Here is a 22,785-nt window from a genome sequence, read left to right on the forward strand (position 1 = left end):
AAGGACATGCTGACTGAAGAGTATATAGTCAGCAAATCATGCCAGGGTATTTAGACAAAACTGCTATTCTTTTAGTTTTGTATTTATCAGAGAAAAAAAGAGAGCCGTTTACTAAATCAGAGAAAAATGAGTGCTTTTTGCTAGACTTCTAAACTAGAACAATACTAAGCTTTATTGCTTTAACGATCTGTACAAAAGAGTTTTTTAGTAAAGCAACTAATAAAAAAAGTATCCCTCTGAATTCTTATTTCGGGGGCGGGATGTGGGGCTAATTTAAACCTCCATGCTTTCTTAGAAACGTTAATTTACATAGGTAAAAAACTAATTGCAAAGCTGTTTGAGAAAAAAAAAATCAGACACTGTTATTTACCGTTAAAAACGGCGATAACGGTAAAAAAGTCCATGATTTAATAATGCTTTCTTGATTTTTTTTTAAAAATGGATTTATTATGGAAACATAGAATAACCTTAAACTAACATTTTTACACGATATTTTATTTATCTTTTCTTCCTTATATTGTTTTTTTTTCTTTTTTATTAATAATTCTATCATTTATATATATATTATATACAGTGTGTTTTTTTTTATGAGAACTTTTTTGAAAGCAATTTTACCCCACTTATAGTTATCAGAATTTAATGATTAATGGCTTATTTTCTTCGTTTTTTATAACCATTTATAGAACAAACAAAAAATATTTGAGTTTTTGTTTAAAAAAGTACAGTAAAATCAAAATTTAAAAATCTAGGTGTCAACATCTAAAAATGGTTTTAGCGCATTTTCTCATGCTCAAATCTTTTACCCTTTGCAAGAATGGCTGAAAAATGCTTCAAAGTTGAGATACAGAGTTAAAAATTGATACAGATATTTTTGGGGACATGTACTAGAACATATCAAAGTTTGAAGGCCATATCTCAACAAGGGAGGGAGTACTGGCCACCCAAAGTCGACTACTGAAAATCAAATTTTTTCTTGCAAAGGGTAGTAGATTTCAGCTTAAGAAAAATGCGCTAAAGCCATTTTTAGATGTTGCACCTAGGTTTTAAATTTTTGATTTTACTGGCATCTTATTGGCTATTCTATCGTATGACGTCAAAATCTGTGGAAAGACGTTTATCATCTTCCAGAATGAAAGAAGAACATCTTACTGAAATGCTTACTTACCTTATTGATAAAATTGAAAAAATAACAAATTTTGATTTCAGAAAAAAATGTTAGGTGAAAGTTGGAGGTACGGGTATCAGATACCATGGGCAGGTGGCACCGCTGCTGGCTCATTGAAATTTTCAGGTATAGTTTTTTCTCTCTATTCGAAATCAAAAAAGAAGATGAATTGAAAATTAAGAAATGAAAACCCTGTTAATTTTTTTTGTAGCGAAACTACTCTATAATTCATTTTGTCTGTTTTAATATACTCATATTATATTTGATTCACTTTGATTATCCGCCCATCAGTCAGTTCTTCTGTAACGCAGAAATGCAGTATTCTCAGCTGCTAAATAAAATAGATGGCTGATTTTTTGTAAAGATTATCTGATTCCACGTCACATTTTCAACATTTTATAACTTTTTTAAATAGTCATATAATTTAGATTTAAAATTGAAATTCATCTATATTATAAATCTATGTTATTTGTCATGTGTAACCTTTTAAATTCTATCTAATTAAATTTCATGTTTAAGGTTTTTTAATTCCAACATTTCGGACATTGCAACTTCAAATCTTTCTGATTCTTGTTCTAGCTAGTTCAAATACCCTAGAGGAAACTATCTATGTTGTCAGGTAAAATCTTTGAAACGGCTGAATAACCATTAGAGTAATATTAGGTTGCACAATAACTATGGTGTAGTTCAATCAATAATTGAAAGATATTTCGATTTTTTAAGTTAATAAACAAATGAAATATCAAGACAACAGAAAAACCTGTAATTAACTTTTTCTTGGGAGAGGGGAGATACCCTCCGCCAAATTAAGCTTAAACTTTTTCTGGTGGATCTACAAGAAGTTTTACTATAGAGAAGAACCATATCAGTTTAGCGGTTAGGGAGATCTTATACTACAGAACATCCTTTTAGTATTTTTATATAATGATTAATTTGTTTCTGTTTTTTTAGTAGTATAGAGGGCGGTAGTGTTGAGCTTCCTTGTGATGTTACTTCCAGGTAGATAGATAGATAGATAGATAGATAGATAGATAGATAGATAGATAGATAGATAGATAGATAGATAGATAGATAGATAGATAGATAGATAGATAGATAGATAGATAGATAGATAAATAGATAGGTAGATAGACATAGATAGATAGATAGAGGTGTAGACATTTGAAACACAACCTGAAATTTATTGCAAATTGTTTCATTGGTGTTCCACAAAAATGACACAATATTTATTCTATTAAATTACTTAATATTTATCTGGAAAACATTAACATTAACATCTGGAAAACAAGGATGACAACATCCATAAAAGCGAAGCTCTGAAACGGTAGGACAAACGAATATTAACACTTGTATAGTGTCAGAACTGAATAATCATAATATAAATGTATAAAAGTCGAACGAAACAAAATTGTAAGTAAATCTGCTGAAAAACAGGATATCGTTTAAGGACATACTTACATTTTAAGGACTTGATTATTTTAATTTTTTAATTTTAACCCATAAAAATTTGATGTCAAAAAAGGTAAAAAGCAACATGTTTCAAATGGACGTACGGATTTTCTAGTAACGATTATAGAGTTGCTTCGCTTTCTAACTCGTACCTAACTCCTATAGGAATCATCATGTTAAGTTTGAAATCGATCTGACAATTCTAACGTGCTTAAATTAACGAAAAGAGCTATCTGTTACGTACGGATGTACGGACGGACGGACCAACACTAATTATAGAAAAGCTTTGCTTAAAAAAAAGTATTTTGTAACAGTGTAGACTCTACAGTATCTATAAATTATCAGCTTCTAGTTGATGTGCTTCTTATAGACATAATCATTTTTTTATCTGCACATTGTAGTAACATTAAGACTTAATCTTTGAAATAAAAACAACAGGTCTAAAATTGCTTTGTAAGATTTGTTATATTTTACTATATTATATAATTTCTTTGAAAATTGCATTATGGATACATTTTCTTAGTTGAGAAAATACTCATAATAATAAATGTTTGCATGTCTGTCGCATGTTTGTCAGTCCGACGGAAATTTTTTGAGATACATGCGATAATTTCGTTGTTATAAATGGTGCTTTCATTCAAGCCTGTATCTTGTCCACCGTGCCCTATTCCCCCTCCCCCTTTCTAAATTTTTAATTACATATTTCTAGTCCCTGCTGCGGGGGGGGGGGGGCTCGAACCCTAGCCATTATTTAACCTAACCTAGCCTATAAATGAGCATTGAAAATAATAACTCTTTAAAGTGTTCATTTGTGGTTCATATACGATATGGGGGAAACTATTTTTTTTATATTTTAAAATTCCCTTGTCTATTCTTGCTTTATGATACTTCGTCTTATTACGCTACCTTTAAAAATATTCAATCTGGTTTAAATCAAATGTTTCAATTTAGTATGAATGACAGTGTATATCTTGTGTTGTGGTATAGAAAAGATTCTGCTACTCCTATTTATAGGTAAATATCAGTCTTTTTTATGAAATCTCTATTTTATTAACGAACTATCTATTTTCTGACTTTTGTATCTTTATTTATAACACAGATTCTACTCCTATTTTAGGTAAATATCTAGCTTATCAACTAACTATCTTATAACAAGGATGACAACATCCATAAGTAGCGAAGCACAAAAAATTGTGGATGGTAATACGTAGAAGTAGATTTAAAGTGTATTTATTTAAATCAAGAATAGATTTATTGGAGAAAATAAACACAAAACCTTGTTTTATTTTGTATGATGAAGACGGTTAAAGTAAATTACATACTAGATGCACATAACAATGGGAAAAAATATTTTAAAACTGTTAATGCAAAAAGTTTTAAAATAAGACCAAAAATACCAAAGATATGGGGAAATATGTCAAACATTTAAAAATAGCCCAAAACCTGCTAAAAGGCAGTTTGTCCGCCATTGTTTCTTTTCTCAAAACGCCAGAAATTTAATTTTAATATCTTTAACTGAAATTTTTTGAAAATTTGACCATAAACACCAAAGATATGTGTAAAAATGTGAAAAATATAAAAGTAGCCAAAAACCTGCAAAAAGGCAGTCTGACTGTCATTGTTGTTTTCTTCAAACTACAGGAAATTTAATTTTGATATCTTTAACTAAAAAAAAATTTTGAAAATCGGACCATAAACACCAAAGATATGGAGAAAAGTGTGAAAAATATAAAAATAGCCAAAAACCTGCAAAAAGGCAGTCTGACTGTCATTGTTGTTTTCTTCAAACGACAGGAAATTTAATTTTGATATCTATAACTTAAAAAATTTCGAAAATCGGACCATAAACACCAAAGATATGGGGAAAAATGTAAAAAATATAAAAATAGCCAAAAACCTGCAAAAAGGCAGTCTGACCGTCATTGTTGTTTCTTCAAATGACGGGAAATTTAATTTTGATATCTTTAACTGAAAAAATTTTGAAAATCGGACCATAAACACCAAAGATATGGGGAAAATTTGGAAAATATAAAAAATAGCCTAAAACCTGCTAAAAAGCAGTCCGACCGCCATTGATGTTTTATAGTTAATTGTGCTCCTTAATGATGGGAATGTTGTCAAAAAATTTCAGCTCTCTATCTTTTATAGGAGCTGAGAAAATCACGTTTCCCCCAATTCATTAATTACGGACGGACAGACGGACGGACGGACAGACGGACGGACGGACAGACGGACGGACGGACAGACGGACAGACGGACGGACATTGTGAATTATAGAGTAGCTTCGCTACTAATAAAAAGATTCTAACAAGCCAAAATAAACGATAAGAGCCATCTGTTTCATACGTACTGATCTAATGTGATTAAAGGGAAAGTTGACATTTCTATTATTAAATGCGATGTTTATGTAAAAGTCCTTTGGATCCAGTGGTTGTTATTAATAACTTAATAAACACATATATCCATATTTCTGCCCAAATAACATGGTATCCATCCAATTATTGTTATATTATAATAAGTATACTTTTTAAAAATATTATAATCTATCCATTTATTTATAAATATTTCCATCTAGCCTTCTCTCCATCTATCTATCTACATATCATCTTCATAATATTATTTTGCAAGGATATTACAAAGTTCAAAGACCTGAAAAAAAGTTTTAAATTTGCTCAGAATTTTAAAGATCGGAACAAATATTATAAACAAGGAGATCCAAAAAGTAAAGATTATAATTGATAAAAAAAAACAGTCTATTAAAATAACACAAACAAACTTAACACATTATTTGTCAGACATTTATTATTAAAGCACATAAGAATAGTTGTTATGGGTTCCTGGGAATCTTCACCATACATATCTGAATCCTATCTTTTAAAGCTGCCTAATAAATCATGTTTCTCCGTTTTTGTTTGGGATGTAAAAACTTAATTACTCTAGTTATAGAAAAGTTGCGATTTTAAATTATAAATTTGGATAAAACTTATTGAGAGGTTATCCTAATTTGTCTGACCTGTTTTACGATTTTGTTTTTAGAAATACCTATCCTTATCTTCTTAAGATTTTTAAAAGTTAAAAAGAGGACATTATAAAGTGACATACAGAGATAGACATAGAAAAATAGATATAAAACAAGGATGACAACATCCATATAAGCGAAGCTCTGAAAGTGAAACGATATGACAGACGTACATTAACTTTTGTTGAGTGTCAGAACTGAATATACAAAATATAATAATATAAGGTTTGACAAAATTATACGTTTGTTGCAAAACTTCTTATATACAGAATTCTGTTTAAGGACATACTGACATTTTTAATACTTGATTATAATATTGTACCTTATTGTAATAGGAATCAGTAATCCAAAAATCAGACCAATCAGATGATTTTATCACATAAATAATTGTTATTAAAAAAGTAAAAAATCAACATGTTTACGGAAATTCTGGTAACGATTTTAGAGTTGGTACGCTTTCTAAATCGTTCCTAACTACTACAGGAATCATCATGCAAAGTTTGAAATCGATAGGACAATTCTAAAATGCCTAAATTAACAAAAAAAGCTATCCGTTACGGATTGATGGACGGACGGACGGACTGACCGACCCTAATTATAGAAAAGCCCCGCTTTTCGAAAGAGAGAGAAAGTGATAGTGAAATGAAAAAAGAAAGAGAAAGAGAGAGAAAGAAATAGAAAGAAAGAAAGAGAGAGAAAGAAAGAAATAGAAAGAAAGAGAGAGAAAGAGAGATATAGAGAAAGAGGGACAGATAGAGAAAAAGAGAGACAGAGACAGTTGAATTAAATACTAAGAAAATATCTAAACAGAATAAGATAGATAAAGAAGAAAGAGGAGTAAATGATAAAAAGAAAAATATATGATATGGATGGTGAAGTAGAGTCAGGGATAACTAAAGTTAAGATCCAATGAGAAAAGTTTGTAAGTTTAAAGACAATTTTAGGATTCTTTAAATAGAATCATAACATAGAATAATATCAATAGAATTGATATGCATTATTTTGCAAATTAGAATCAAAATTTTAAATGCATTTTTTATCACTTCTATTCTTATGTTATTTGTGTATGTAAGTCTAAAAAGGTTCTTGGCTATTTGGCAATGGGATACACAACCTAATCACCCAAAATCATAAAAAATCTGTCTCATTTTAAACAATTATTGTTATGTTGATGTTTGTTTGTCTGTCTGATTTGTTGAGCTTCCCTTTTATGAATCTTGTCATCTATGCTTTATTGTAATTCTAGCTTTGAAAATAAATTTTAAATAAAAAACACAATCCTGCGTACAAATAAAAAGTCTGTTGAAGGGAATATTGATATTTTAATAGTTATTTCTCGCATCGTATTATAAACGGCTTTCCGCGGATATAGAATGTACAATTATAAGATTAAAACTAGTTTTTTTAGCCCCGAGGTGCCGGAGGCACCGGCTAAAAAAACTTTTTAAAATCTTATGATTGTACATTTTTATATTCGTAGAAAGCTGGATATAATACGGTGCTAGACATAGTTTTTTCGTATGGATGAGAACCGGTTCCTATCCACCGGATTCGAATGAATACGAGAAAATGTATTATTCAAGCAATTTTGTTTCTTATAGGAAAAGGAAAAGCACATTAGGAGAAGGAAAAAGTGTTACAAAGGTTTCTAAATTAAAATATCAACTAGTATTTTAACATAACCTACCACCTATTACCTAATTGGGGCTGTATTTTCTTTTAATGTCTATTAATCATATAGAGAATCCAAGGAGATGATCCGCTTTGATTGCACGACCTTTGACTGAGAAGTCATAAAAGTGCTTGGTAATGAATTGCGCCTGTTTATGGGCCAAGGCATTCCCCCTAATCTGAAAATTTATATCACGCACCTGACATAACAGCAGTAAAAACTATTTTAAAAGTTTTTAGTTATGACATGGTGTTGGGCCTAGATTCGAACCTATCACCTCCCCGACGACGAGTGGATGCGTAGCGTGTTGAGCCACGGTCGCGGGTTTTTATTTGGAAATAAACGCTATATTTGTATGTACCATCCTTGTTTCTCTTTAATCTATTAGACAAATTGATTAATCTTGTATTTACTTTTATATTTAATTTCCCACTTATCTTTACAGCTAAATACATTATTCTATTACATAAAAATAAATTTTCTATAACAAAAAACAAGAATGACAACATCCATAAGATAAGGTAAATAAGGTAATCAGGCAATTCTAATATAGACCATTTTAATGGTAGACTGATGTAAAATCCAAGATGCTTAATAAACGGAAGTACGTGTCTTTTAAATCACGTAATTACAGTTATAATATTGATTAATTTTGTGCCTGTTTGTTCAAGGAATCAAGATTGCTCAAAATCGGCAAACATTAGTAATTTCATTAGGCTAGGGGAGTTTGGTAGGGTTTAAGGAAGTGCTTCGAATTCTTTATATTTTTTATAATTTTGTTTAGAATTTTGTCTACGACGATATGTTAATCTTTAAATTACTAGTAAAAAAACATTTTTTTATTATATTACCTATACATTTTGTATAATGAAAAAACAACTAAAATAGAAATAGCAGGATGTACGGGAAAAAATATTTGCTTTAAAAATTATTAAAAACTTTATTTTACATCGCTATTTTTGATGAATCTATAAGTCTTGTGTTAAATTCCATTTGTCCTTCTATAAAAAACAAGGATGACAACATCCATAAAAGCGAAGCACTGAAACGGTAGGACAAACGGACATTAACACTTGTATAGTATCTGAACTGAAAAATCTGAATTTAAAAGTATAAGAGTCGAAGCAAAATTGTAAGTAAATATGTTAAAAAACTGCTTGAAGCAGGATAATGTTTATGGACATACTTACATTTTTGAACTTGATTATAGAGTTGCTTTGCTTATAATATTGTTTTTTGTTGTCCTAGGAATCAATATACCAAAAATCAGATCAAACGGATAATTAGAACACTTGAAAATTTGTTGTTAAAAAAGTAGAAAAATCAACATGTTTAAAATGGACGTACGGACATTCTGGTAATGATTATAGAGTTGCTACGCTTTCTAAATCGTACCCAACTACTACAGGAATCATCATGCAAAGTTTGAAATCGATAGGACAATTCTAACATGCCTAAATTAACGAATAAAAGCTATCTATCTCGGACGGACGTACGGACGGACGGACGTACGGACGGACGGACCGACCCTAATTATAGAAAAGCTTCGCTTTTAATAGTAAGGCTTTTTATCTATCTTTTAAAATCTTGATAACTATTTAAAAGATTGGGTTCTCATAAAATGGTTTTAGGCTATTCATCCTATATTAAAGTAATGGGATGATTTTCAGCTAATTTTCTCCCTGTCGAATTCAAATTCTCTAGATATAAATGTCTCAATATTATAATATATTTAATTCATATTTTCTATTTTAAAAAGAATTGCAGCAAAAAAAACATTTATCCTTTTTACGTTTATTTCTGAAGCAAAAAAAAAGAATAGTGCTAAATCATTGTGTTTACATTACTATAAGTAAATTTGTTGCAATATCCCCTTAATTAAAAATGGACCATAAATAAACTTTTTCAAAATTTTGCACAGCCGTGATATAGAAACCTATACGTGTATAGCTCGCCGCGTAGATATATTAATACTTGGATCTTAAACAAATACTCTTATAAGTTGAAACTTGCAGCGGGCTAAAATAATGATTCCCCCACTCCCTTTACCCCTTTCCCTCACCTTCTACTGGATGAACAAACTAACCAATAAACGAGTCACATATTAGCAGTCCAAATTAACCACAATTTGTTCCCTTTCATACTATCCATGTATAATAATATTTTAAGTGCACAAAAGTCAATATTAACAACAACAACAAATTGGGGGGGTTGTTGTTGTTGACGGTCCACTTATTTAAACATGGGATCATATTAATTTTGTTTTTTATCAACAATAGAAAAAACTTTTTCCGGCGTCGTGGTATAATCCTTTTTTACGGTTAAATTACAATATTCTTTTGTTTTTTTATTCATAATTTGATCAAAATTTTAGATTTTTCTTGATTTTTGTTTCATTAGATCACATATGATCACTCATGTAATATCAACGATAAAATTTTGTATTAATCAAATAAAAAAAATGCTGTTTCGTACCGAAATTGTACACTTTCGGCTGACTAATAATAGGGTCAGATTGTTCCTAATGATGTATTCCTTAAAACGAATTTAAAATCTAGACTATAGTTAAAGTTCAGGCTGATGGGCTAATAGTTCGCCAGTTATAAGTTGCAAATTTAAATAAATCTAAAATAAATAAGAAAAAAAATTATTTAGATGATTTAATCTAAAAAAATCCCGTGATAGACTGACGGATATTATAACTAATGTAATAATTTGTGCTTAATTAGTTTAGAATTAACCTAGTATTTACTATTATTTCCGAGTAATATTGTCTATCAGACAATTCAGTTATAAACTGTCTTGAAAATTACTTTCAGGGAAAAATGAATAGTAATACTAAAATATTTGGAATCTTAAGGAATAAGGCAATGGATGATACATTGATGTAAATTCCCAATTATAAATTTATAAATAAACCCTTCCTAATTACTATGGTTCTTGCCAAATCAATCTTAAGCTGGGAAAATTAAATTTCAGAATTTTACTGCACAAAGCTCTAACTTGCCTACTTTAATAATCTTGTTAGGGTGAAATGATCATCTATAGAACCTAGAGCATCATCCGCTTGAAATGGGATGTGATACTCTGAAGCCCACTACAGGATATTTGGTTAAGTACCATCCTTCAGACAAACAACGCTTGGATTGCACGTCCTTTTTCTAGAAGTCCTAACTATGCAAGGTAATGAGTTGCACCTGTTTATGTGCCAAGGCGTTCCCCTTACGCTCTCTATTAGTGCCACGTGCCAAACTTAGCAGCAATAGGTACCAATTTAAAATCTAGTGTGACTAGTTGAAGACTAGACTCAATTGCCACATCTCCCCGACAACAAGCAGGAACGCTATAAATCACGCTAAAGCGGCGAGTGACAAGCTCTAACTTACCTCTCATGGTTATTTTCATATTTTTAGTTATGATTCCCGACGGAGTAGAGACAACAATGGTGGAAACAGTCTATGGTCAGAACCTCAGGAAAATTACGCAAATAACACCTTGGCTACAATATAAACAAGGACGACAACATATATAGAAGCGAAGCTTAACAAACCAGACGGACAAACAAATTGTTATAGTGACGGAGTGATTGCACTTTTATAAATTAAGAAACAAATTACTATTTCTTTAAAATTTAATTTAAATATGGTTTAAATAACAAGGCTTAAGTTTTTAGACTTCATTAAAGAAATATTGGGTATAGTCCTTTCCATGACATCGCTCCATATGGGGCGATGATTTTCTATAGCTCCTTCAAGGAGCTATAGCATAGCCTCTTATCATATGGAGCGATGTGATAGCCCCTTTTAAGGAGCGTTCATATCGCCTCTTATGATAAGAGGCTATGCTATAGCTCCTTCATGGCCTCTTAATAGCTCCTTTGAAGGGGCGTTAATATCGCCTCTTATGATAAGAGGCTATGCTATAGCCCCATGATGGCTCCTTCATAGCCTCTCCATCGCCCCTCCGTAGTCCCTTACCTTAATTTATATAACAACCCACTTGATGGCCCCTACATCGCTCCTCCATCGCCCCTTCTCCAAATTTATATTACATTGTACTTTGATGGCCCCTACATCGCTCCTACATCGCCCCTACATCGCTCCTACATCGCCCCTTCATCGCTCCTTCTCCAAATTTATATTACATTGCAACTTGATGGCCCCTACATCGCTCCTCCATCGCCCCTTAATAGCCCCTTACCTTAATTTATATAACAAAGCTCCTATATGGCCTCTCTATCGCCCCTTAATAGCCACTTAATTTAATTATATAACATTGCCCCTACATAGCCTCTCCATCGCCCCTTAATAGCCCCTTACCTAAATTTATATAACAAAGCTCCTATATAGCCTCTCCATCGCCCCTTAATAGCCCCTTACCTTAATTATGTAACATAGCCCCTACATAGCCTCTCAATCGCCCCTTAATAGCCTCTTACCTTAATTTATATAACATAGCCCCTATATAGCCTCTCCATCGCCCCTTAATAGCCCCTTACCCTAATCTATATAACATAGCCCCTACAAAGCCTCTCCATCGCCCCTTAATAGCCCCTTACCTTAATCTATATAACAAAGCTCCTACATAGCCTCTCCATCGCCCCATAATAGCCTCTTACCTTAATTATGTAACATAGCCCCTACATAGCCTCTCCATCGCCCCTAAATAGCCCCTTACCCTAATTTATATAACATAGCCCCTACATAGCCTCTCCATCGCCCCTTAATAGCTCCTTACCTTAATTTATATAACATAGCCCCTACATAGCCTCTCCATCGCCCCTTAATAGCCCCTTACCTTAATTTATATAACATAGCCCTACATAGCCTCTCCATCGCCCCTTAATAGCCCCTTACCTTAATTTATATAGCATAGCCCCTACATAGCCTCTCCATCGCCCCTTAATAGCCTCTTACCTTAATTTATATAATCCTTACCTTAATATATATAACATAGCCCCTACATAGCCTCTCCATCGCCCCTGAATAGCCCCTTACCCTAATTTATATAACATAGCCCCTACATAGCCTCTCCATCGCCCCTTACCTTAATTTATATAACATAGCCCCTACATCGCCCCTCCATCGCTCCTACATCGCCCCTTCATCGCTCCTTCTTCAAATTTATATTAAATTGTACTGTGATGGCCCCTACATCGCTCCTACATCGCTCCTTCATTGCTCCTACATCGCCCCTTCATCGCTCCTTCTCCAAATTTATATTACATTGCAACTTGATGGCCCCTACATCGCTCCTACATAGCTCCTCCATCGCTCCTCCATCGCTCCTTCATCGCTCCTACATCGCCCCTTCATCGCTCCTTCTCCAAATTTATATTACATTGCAACTTGATGGCCCCTACATCGCTCCTCCATCGCCCCTTAATAGCCCCTTACCTTAATTTATATAACAAAGCTCCTATATGGCCTCTCTATCGCCCCTTAATAGCCACTTAATTTAATTATATAACATTGCCCCTACATAGCCTCTCCATCGCCCCTTAATAGCCCCTTACCTAAATTTATATAACAAAGCTCCTATATAGCCCCTCCATCGCCCCTTAATAGCCCCTTACCTTAATTATGTAACATAGCCCCTACATAGCCTCTCAATCGCCCCTTAATAGCCTCTTACCTTAATTTATATAACATAGCCCCTATATAGCCTCTCCATCGCCCCTTAATAGCCCCTTACCCTAATCTATATAACATAGCCCCTACAAAGCCTCTCCATCGCCCCTTAATAGCCCCTTACCTTAATCTATATAACAAAGCTCCTACATAGCCTCTCCATCGCCCCATAATAGCCTCTTACCTTAATTATGTAACATAGCCCCTACATAGCCTCTCCATCGCCCCTAAATAGCCCCTTACCCTAATTTATATAACATAGCCCCTACATAGCCTCTCCATCGCCCCTTAATAGCTCCTTACCTTAATTTATATAACATAGCCCCTACATAGCCTCTCCATCGCCCCTTAATAGCCCCTTACCTTAATTTATATAACATAGCCCTACATAGCCTCTCCATCGCCCCTTAATAGCCCCTTACCTTAATTTATATAGCATAGCCCCTACATAGCCTCTCCATCGCCCCTTAATAGCCTCTTACCTTAATTTATATAATCCTTACCTTAATATATATAACATAGCCCCTACATAGCCTCTCCATCGCCCCTAAATAGCCCCTTACCCTAATTTATATAACATAGCCCCTACATAGCCTCTCCATCGCCCCTTAATAGCCCCTTACCTTAATTTATATAACATAGCCTCTACATAGCCTCTCCATCGCCCCTTAATAGCCCCTTACCTTAATTTATATAACATAGCCCTACATAGCCTCTCCATCGCCCCTTAATAGCCCCTTACCTTAATTTATATAGCATAGCCCCTACATAGCCTCTCCATCGCCCCTTAATAGCCTCTTACCTTAATTTATATAATCCTTACCTTAATATATATAACATAGCCCCTACATAGCCTCTCCATCGCCCCTGAATAGCCCCTTACCCTAATTTATATAACATAGCCCCTACATAGCCTCTCCATCGCCCCTTAATAGCTCCTTACCTTAATTTATATAACATAGCCCCTACATAGCCTCTCCATCGCCCCTTAATAGCCCCTTACCTTAATTTATATAACATAGCCTCTACATAGCCTCTCCATCGCCCCTTAATAGCCCCTTACCTTAATTATGTAACATAGCCCCTACATAGCCTCTCCATCGCCCCTTAATATCCCCTTACCTTAATTATATAACATAGCTCCTACATAGCCTCCCCATCGCCCCTTAATAGCCCCTTACCCGATTTTATATAACATAGCCCCTAAATAGCCTCTTCATCGCCCCTTAATAGCCCCTTACCTTAATTTATATAACATAGCCCCTACATAGCCTCTCCATCGCCCCTTAATAGTCCTTTACCTTAATTTATATAAAATAGCCCCTATATAGCCTCTCTATCGCCCCTTAATAGCCAATTTATATAACATAGCCGCTACATAGCCTCTCCATCGCCCCTTAATAGCTCCTTACCTTAATTTATATAACATAGCCTCTCCATCGCCCCTTAATAGCCCTCCATCGCCACTTAAAAGCCCCTTACCTTAATTTATATAACATAGCCTCTACATAGCCTCTCCATCGCCCCTTAATAGCCCCTTATATCCTCCTTCAAAACAGTTATACACCTTCCCAGGATCTATTGGAAGCTACCCTATAAAGGAGAACCATATTGGTTCTGCAGTTAGCGATCTTCTTTGATACATACAGACAATGATCCTGTTACTTTTTATAAGGATTAAAAATAAAATGGCCTAAAGCCATCTCATTACCCATAGGAAGCTTCACTGTAAAGGAGAACCATGTCGGTTTAGTGGTTAGCAAGGTACAGACAGACATACATACAGACAAAGATCCTGTTACTTTATTATAAGGATTAAAATAAAATAGTTATTAACCTCCCCAGGACCTATGAGAAGCTACCCTATTAAGGAGAACGATCTCAGGACCTATAGGAATCTTCACTGTAAAGGAGAACCATATTGGTTCATCGGTTAGCAAGATCCTTCGGTACAGACAGACATTCATACATACAGACAAAGATTCTGTTAATTTATTTTAAGAAATACAGATAAAATTGTTATAAACCTTTCCAGGCCTAAAACCATCTCAGGACCTAATTTCTGCCGTTGACAACTCGAGTTAAGTTACTATATTATTTTTACAATGTTTAACTTATCTGTTATTATTGGCTGACGAAAAGTTTGGGCAAAAAAAAAATTTATTCTTCAATGAAATATCTCTCCAGTATAATTTTGCCAAGTGCTAATTTATTAAGAATAAAGTTTGCCACAAATTTACCAAAAAATCTCATTGTCATTTCGCCAGGGAGGATTAGGATAGTTCCCAAAGTGTTATAAGTTGGCTTATCCAAGAGTGCTGTCTAGTCTCCAAAGTTTTATAATACCGTTTTCTTATTCGTTAGATTAACAACCTTGGGGACTTTTTATTGTTTTGTGATTGTTTAGTTCATTAAGTTGAGTGTCTAAATGTTTCAACCACTAATTCTAAACTAAAGAAGGGGTAATTTTGTGAATCATCAATGGGAATAATTAATATATAAACATACATATATATACAGTGTTTTTTTTTATGAGAGCATTTTTGAAAGCAATTTTACCCTACTTATAGTTATCAGAATTTAATGATTAATGGCTTATTCTCTTCGTTTTTTATAACCATTAACAGAAAAGCAAAAAAATATTTCAGTTTTTATTTAAAAAGTACAGTAAATTCAAAATTTCAAAACATGGGTGTCAACATCTAAAATAGTTATTTCTCGCATCGTATTATAAACGGCTTTCCGCGGATATAGAAAGTACAATTATGAGATTAAAACTAGTTTTTTTAGCCCCGAGGTGCAGAAGGCACCGGCTAAAAAAACTGGGTTTAATCTTATGATTGTACATATCTATATTCGTAGAAAGCTGGATATAATACGATGCTAGACATAGTTTTTTCGTATGGATGAGAACCGGTTCCTATCCACCGGATTCAAATGAATACGAGAAATGGTTTTAGCGCATTTTTCTTATGCTCAAATCTTCTACCCTTTCCAAGAATGGAGGGAGTACATTGGGGGGCCAGTATTCCCTCCCTGGTTGAGATATGGCCTTCAAATTTCAAAATGTTCTAGTACATGTCACAAGTAGTATCTATATAAATTTTTAGCTCAATATCTCAACTTTGAAGCGTTTTGCAGCCATTCTTGCAAAGGTAGATTATAAGAAAAATGCACTAAAACCATTTTTAGATGTTGACACCTAAGTTTTAAATTTTTTAATTTACTGTACTTTTTGAATAAAAACTGAAATATTTTTTGCTTTTCTATTAAAGGTTATAAAAAAGAAGAGAATAAGCCATTAATCATTAAATTCTAATAACTATAAGTAAGGTAAAATTGCTTTCAAAAAAGTTCTCATAAAAAAACACACTGTATATATGTATATATATCATTTTATCGACAATCGTCTTATCCCTGTAGATCTCTGATTATCAGAGCATTTTTGAAATATTTGCTGCTTATTTTTTGGCTGCCTTTGGCAAAATAATTTTTTTTCATAAAAAATGTATACAAAATTATCGTATTAATTTGGTAAATATATCATTGCACTTGAATTATTTTTAAGTCACTAACGGCTAATCCCATAGATGACCCTAGGAGTACTTTAATGAATAGATGTGGTGGAGAGGGGGGGGAGGGGGAAGGTTAAGAATTTAAGGGAAGTGATACCTTCCGGGGGCTGAAAGTGTTAGTCCCCTCCCCAAAATGAAAACTTTTCCTGCGAGTAAAATAAGCTTCAATGTAAAGGAGAAGCATATCGGTTCAGTTGATACTGATAAACATCCTGTTACTTTAATGTAAATATTAGTTTAAGGATAGTCTGTATAATCTCAGGGATAAAGGAAACATTAGGCAATTTTTACAATAGTCTCCAAAGTTTTATAATGAAGTTTTCTTATTCGTTGGCTCAAAACTTTGGGGACTTTTGTCATATTTTGGTTGTAGTGTTGCAATTTTGTGTATCGTTATTAGGGATGGATAAAAATTTATCGGCCATTGTCTTATTCCTTTAGATCCTTGGTATAATCAACTGAATAACAGTTCCAACAACAAAAATTAAGATATTGCTTCGCTTTTTATGGACAAATATCCTGTTATTTTATTATAAGGAAAAAAAATAAACTATCTTAAAATCATCTCAGTACTCAGCGGTTAGCAAGATCCTACGGTATAGACAGACAGACATACATCATATCGGTTTAGCAGCAAACGAGATCCTTTGCTACAGACAAAAAAAACTTTGTATATCGACTAGCGGCTACGCCCCCAGCATCTATTGGCTCTGTATTCAAAGGGGAATGAATAAAAGCCTAAAGCCTTCCCAGGACTTAAAATAGAATAGCCTAAAACCATCCCTCGACTTAAAATAAAATAGCCTAAAGCCATTACAAGACAAATATTAAGCTTACCTGAAATAGAAAGCCCAATCTGTTTAGTAGTTATTGAGATCTTAAGTTTCAGAACAGAAAGCCTTACTAACGTGGACAAACACAGGATATTTCGGACAAATGTCGGAGTGGACATTAAATAAGTAAAACGCAGAAGTGTCTATAATATCTTAAAAATTAGGTTTCAACAACATTTGTTTAGTTATTTCTACACAGGTTAGGTTAGGTTAAGATATAGATATACAAATAAGCCCCCTGCAGGGGTTAGGCATATAAAAAAACCTATTTGACAGTTGTAAACAATGTGAGAAAAAAATATGTTTTAGTTTAATGAAATGTTCTATCTGTTTCAAACCTTTGCCTTTCGATAGAACTTACCTACTTTGGAAAACTGTTAGACTGATTTTAAAATTTCAGTCTGTGAGAAAAGATATTCAAGATTTTTTTTTGTTTTGAAAGATTTTTATCTTATAAATAAAATAAAAGACACTCCTGCGTTTTACATAAGCAATGTCCACTCCGACGATTGTCCCATTCCTAGGTTTGTCCACTCCAACGTTTGTTTATGTTTTACTACTTTATATAATAGGATAATATGTATTCTTCTTTTATATTTCTCTTTTCTTATTCACTTGCAGCTGCGCTCTTTTTAATGTAAGGAGGCAGAAAAATAGCCTAAACCAATTAGGGGCTTAAATCTGAAAATGAAAAAGCAAAAAACCATCCCATGACCTATGTGAAGCTTCCCTTAAATGGAGAATTTAGTCAGTTTATGAAATTTTTAAGCTTCAGACCAAAAAAAATACTTTTTTTGTTAAAAGAGAGACTTTTCTACAATTAGGGCTAGTCCTTTCGTCATTGCTCTTCTCATTAAGTTAAGCATGTGGTTTTCTCTGCTATTGTTAAAGATAGACTGTTGAGATTTTTAGTGAATATTCCCATGACATATGTATATCCAGTCTATAAATTATTTTGTCTGTCTCTCAATTATGCTTCAAAAGACTTAGGTTTCGTGATAATCTTTGAGTAATAGCATATTCTCTTAAAGTCTGCTCTATAACTTACTTTGTCTGTTTGTCCATTATATGATCCTTATTCAATATTCTATTTAACTAAAAAATTTCATTCTCTTAGTTTATTTTTTTTCTTTATTTCATTATGTTATTATATTATTTATATTTATTTTATTAATTCATTATATTTTCATTATAATTTTCCTTTTTAAATGCGAAACTTTTCTATAGTAAGGATTGGTTTGTCCGTACGTCCAAACGGTTAGACGACATTTTCTTTAATTTAGACATGTTATAAATATCCTATCGATTTCAAACTTTGCAGAATGATTTCTATAACAGTTGGGTACAATACTATATTCATTACTAGAAAGTATGTACGTCCATTTTTTTGTATAATATCATTGTCCCATTCATCTGGGTTTTGGAGTAATGTTTCTTAGGACAACAAGGTTTAGTATTATAATCAAATACTAAAAATAAAATTATGCCCTTTTACTATATTCTATACTAGCAGATTCGCCCCTAGCCTCAGGGGCTTTGCCCCAAGAGGTGATAAAATTTTTTTTTGGCGAAATTCGTAATAGGACCAAGAAAATCTTCAGCAAAAAAAAAAATGGGGGGGGATTTTTTTGTTTTTGGGGGGGTTGGGGGTATCCCACCCCCCAAGAAAATAGCCTAAAACCACCACAGGACCAGTAGGTATATTCCCTGAATAGTAGAATATAATCGGTCCAGTGGTTACCGAGATCTTAAGGGACTGACAGACGGACAGACAGACGGACAGACAGACGGACAGACAGACGGACAGACAGACAGACGGATGGACAGACATCATTCTACTTTGTATTATAGATTTACGCTAATTTTAACAAAATTTATGTTTGACCTCCTGATTTTAGAGCTTTGCTTTTGTGAATGTTGTTATCCTTGTTATCTTGCTTTTTTTTCCTTTTTCATAACCTATTATATAAAGTAGTAATCTTTTTTTTGTCTGTAGAAAAGCTAACCGCTGAACCTATATGGTTCTCCTTTACAGTGAAGCTTCTTTTAAGTTCATAGAGGGTTTATAATTATTTCGAGGGAGGGTATCTCCACCCTCCCAGAAAATTCACCCCAAGAAAAATATTACCCCATCCCCTCAAAAAATCTTTTTAACTTTTTAAAAGCAAAGCTTTTCTATATTAAGGATCAGTCCGTACGTCCGTAACGGTTAGCTATTTTCGTTAATTTAGGCATGTGATTCCTGTAGTAGAAAGGTACGATTTAGAAAGTCTATAATCATTATCAGAATATCCATACGTCCATTTTAAGCATACTAATTATTAACTTACAACAAATTTTTATGTATCAAAATTATCCGATTAATCTGATTTCTGGGATACTGATTCCTAGGACAACAAAATAGAATGTTATAAGCGAATCATATCTATAATCAAGTCCAAAAAATGTGAGTACGTCCTTAAGCATTTTCCTGCATGTTAGCAATTTCTCAATAAATTTACTTACAATTTTGTTTCGAATTTTAAATTTATGTTCTGACTATTCAGTTCTGACACTCTACATTATTAATGTTCATTAAAGGACGCCTGCAAGAAATAACACGCTTTAACTGCTAAAAGACTGCCACAAGAAGACCCAATACCCCAAATTATAAGCCTTCAGCTTCAATAACAAAAAAGTTCTAGGCATTTCAAAATAGCATTTTATGTACAATGGAATTTTTGAAAGATTTCCAATGCTCATAAAAGAAAAAACAATATTAAATTACGTTGCCTAGACATAAAATTATAACCTTATCTTTGTCAGAAACTTAGATTGCCTGTAACTGATTACATTTTTACAATAAAAACACCACATTTCATAGTCAAAATCTATGAAAAAAAATCGATTTAAATTGCATTTTTAAACGAAAATCATAGCGGAAACAAAGGGGTAAACTAATACAAGCTTAGCTGTGATTGGTTGTTAAGCTGATTCAGCCTTCTGATTGGCTACAGTACATTCGGTACAACGCAAGTAAAACTTATTTTTTTTTAATGATTTTGACTATAAAAATGGGTATTTTTATTGTAAAAATATAATTAGTTACTGGAAACCTAAATTTATGACAAAAATAAGCTTATAATTTTGTTTCTAGGCCACGTAGTTTAATTTTAAAGTTTTCAACATGAGCATTGCAATTCTTTCAAAATTTCCATTGTACATAAAATGTCATTTTAAAATGCCTAGAACTTTTTTGTTATAGAAGCTGAAGGCTTCAAATTTGGGGTATTTGGTCTACTTGTGGCAGTCTTTCAGCAGTTAAAGCGTGGTATTTCTTGCAGGCTTCCTTTAAACTTTTTTCTACCGTTTCAGAGCTTTGCTTTTATAAATGTTGTCATCCTTGTCATCCTTTTAAAACTTAAATTTAAAACTGTAGAGGGTCACATTCCTTCCTTACCTTAATGCCCTACCTTCTATAATGAAGGGGCAATACAATTACAGAGGCTGTACAGGAGCCATAAAGGGCCTATGTTATATAAATTAAGGTAAGGGGCGATGAAGAGGCTATGAAGGGGCTATGTTATATAAATTAAGGTAAGAGGCTATTAAGGGGCGATGGAGAGGCTATGTAGGGGCTATGTTATATAATTAAGGTAAGGGGCTATTAAGGGGCGATGGAGATGCTTTGTAGGGCCTATGTTATATAAATTAAGGTAAGAGGCTATTAAGGGGCGATGGAGAGGCTATGTAGGGGCTATGTTATATAAATTAGGGTAAGGGGCTATTTAGGGGCGATGGAGAGGCTATGTAGGGGCTATGTTATATATATTAAGGTAAGGATTATATAAATTAAGGTAAGAGGCTATTAAGGGGCGATGGAGAGGCTATGTAGGGGCTATGCTATATAAATTAAGGTAAGGGGCTATTAAGGGGCGATTGAGAGGCTATGTAGGGGCTATGTTACATAATTAAGGTAAGGGGCTATTAAGGGGCGATGGAGAGGCTATGTAGAGGCTATGTTATATAAATTAAGGTAAGGGGCTATTAAGGGGCGATGGAGAGGCTATGTAGGGGCTATGTTATATAAATTAAGGTAAGGAGCTATTAAGGGGCGATGGAGAGGCTATGTAGGGGCTATGTTATATAAATTAGGGTAAGGGGCTATTCAGGGGCGATGGAGAGGCTATGTAGGGGCTATGTTATATATATTAAGGTAAGGATTATATAAATTAAGGTAAGAGGCTATTAAGGGGCGATGGAGAGGCTATGTAGGGGCTATGCTATATAAATTAAGGTAAGGGGCTATTAAGGGGCGATGGAGAGGCTATGTAGGGCTATGTTATATAAATTAAGGTAAGGGGCTATTAAGGGGCGATGGAGAGGCTATGTAGAGGCTATGTTATATGAATTAAGGTAAGGGGCTATTAAGGGGCGATGGAGAGGCTATGTAGGGGCTATGTTATATAAATTAGGGTAAGGGGCTATTTAGGGGCGATGGAGAGGCTATGTAGGGGCTATGTTATATATATTAAGGTAAGGATTATATAAATTAAGGTAAGAGGCTATTAAGGGGCGATGGAGAGGCTATGTAGGGGCTATGCTATATAAATTAAGGTAAGGGGCTATTAAGGGGCGATGGAGAGGCTATGTAGGGCTATGTTATATAAATTAAGGTAAGGGGCTATTAAGGGGCGATGGAGAGGCTATGTAGGGGCTATGTTATATAAATTAAGGTAAGGAGCTATTAAGGGGCGATGGAGAGGCTATGTAGGGGCTATGTTATATAAATTAGGGTAAGGGGCTATTTAGGGGCGATGGAGAGGCTATGTAGGGGCTATGTTACATAATTAAGGTAAGAGGCTATTATGGGGCGATGGAGAGGCTATGTAGGAGCTTTGTTATATAGATTAAGGTAAGGGGCTATTAAGGGGCGATGGAGAGGCTTTGTAGGGGCTATGTTATATAGATTAGGGTAAGGGGCTATTAAGGGGCGATGGAGAGGCTATATAGGGGCTATGTTATATAAATTAAGGTAAGAGGCTATTAAGGGGCGATTGAGAGGCTATGTAGGGGCTATGTTACATAATTAAGGTAAGGGGCTATTAAGGGGCGATGGAGAGGCTATATAGGAGCTTTGTTATATAAATTTAGGTAAGGGGCTATTAAGGGGCGATGGAGAGGCTATGTAGGGGCAATGTTATATAATTAAATTAAGTGGCTATTAAGGGGCGATAGAGAGGCCATATAGGAGCTTTGTTATATAAATTAAGGTAAGGGGCTATTAAGGGGCGATGGAGGAGCGATGTAGGGGCCATCAAGTTGCAATGTAATATAAATTTGGAGAAGGAGCGATGAAGGGGCGATGTAGGAGCGATGAAGGAGCGATGGAGGAGCGATGGAGGAGCTATGTAGGAGCGATGTAGGGGCCATCAAGTTGCAATGTAATATAAATTTGGAGAA

General features: G+C 33.9%; 1 protein-coding gene across 1 annotated transcript in view; it reads left to right on the plus strand.

Annotated features, from left to right (window-relative positions):
- Nucleotides 1–1,210: 1,210 nt before the first annotated feature.
- Nucleotides 1,211–22,785, plus strand: part of LOC145331104 (uncharacterized) — a 30,621-nt gene continuing 9,046 nt past the window's right edge. Inside the window, exons 1-5 of the mRNA XM_080175734.1 lie at nucleotides 1,211–1,291; nucleotides 1,685–1,784; nucleotides 2,117–2,164; nucleotides 3,566–3,628; nucleotides 10,719–10,777. Coding sequence (XP_080031860.1) covers nucleotides 1,213–1,291; nucleotides 1,685–1,784; nucleotides 2,117–2,164; nucleotides 3,566–3,628; nucleotides 10,719–10,777 — 349 coding nt within the window. The 5' untranslated portion in view covers nucleotides 1,211–1,212. The remainder of the gene's footprint in view (nucleotides 1,292–1,684; nucleotides 1,785–2,116; nucleotides 2,165–3,565; nucleotides 3,629–10,718; nucleotides 10,778–22,785) is intronic.

The sequence above is a fragment of the Acartia tonsa genome, chromosome 11, assembly GCF_053477335.1.
Source record: "Acartia tonsa isolate MP-2025a chromosome 11, ASM5347733v1, whole genome shotgun sequence".
In the NCBI taxonomy this organism is placed as follows: domain Eukaryota; kingdom Metazoa; phylum Arthropoda; class Copepoda; order Calanoida; family Acartiidae; genus Acartia; species Acartia tonsa.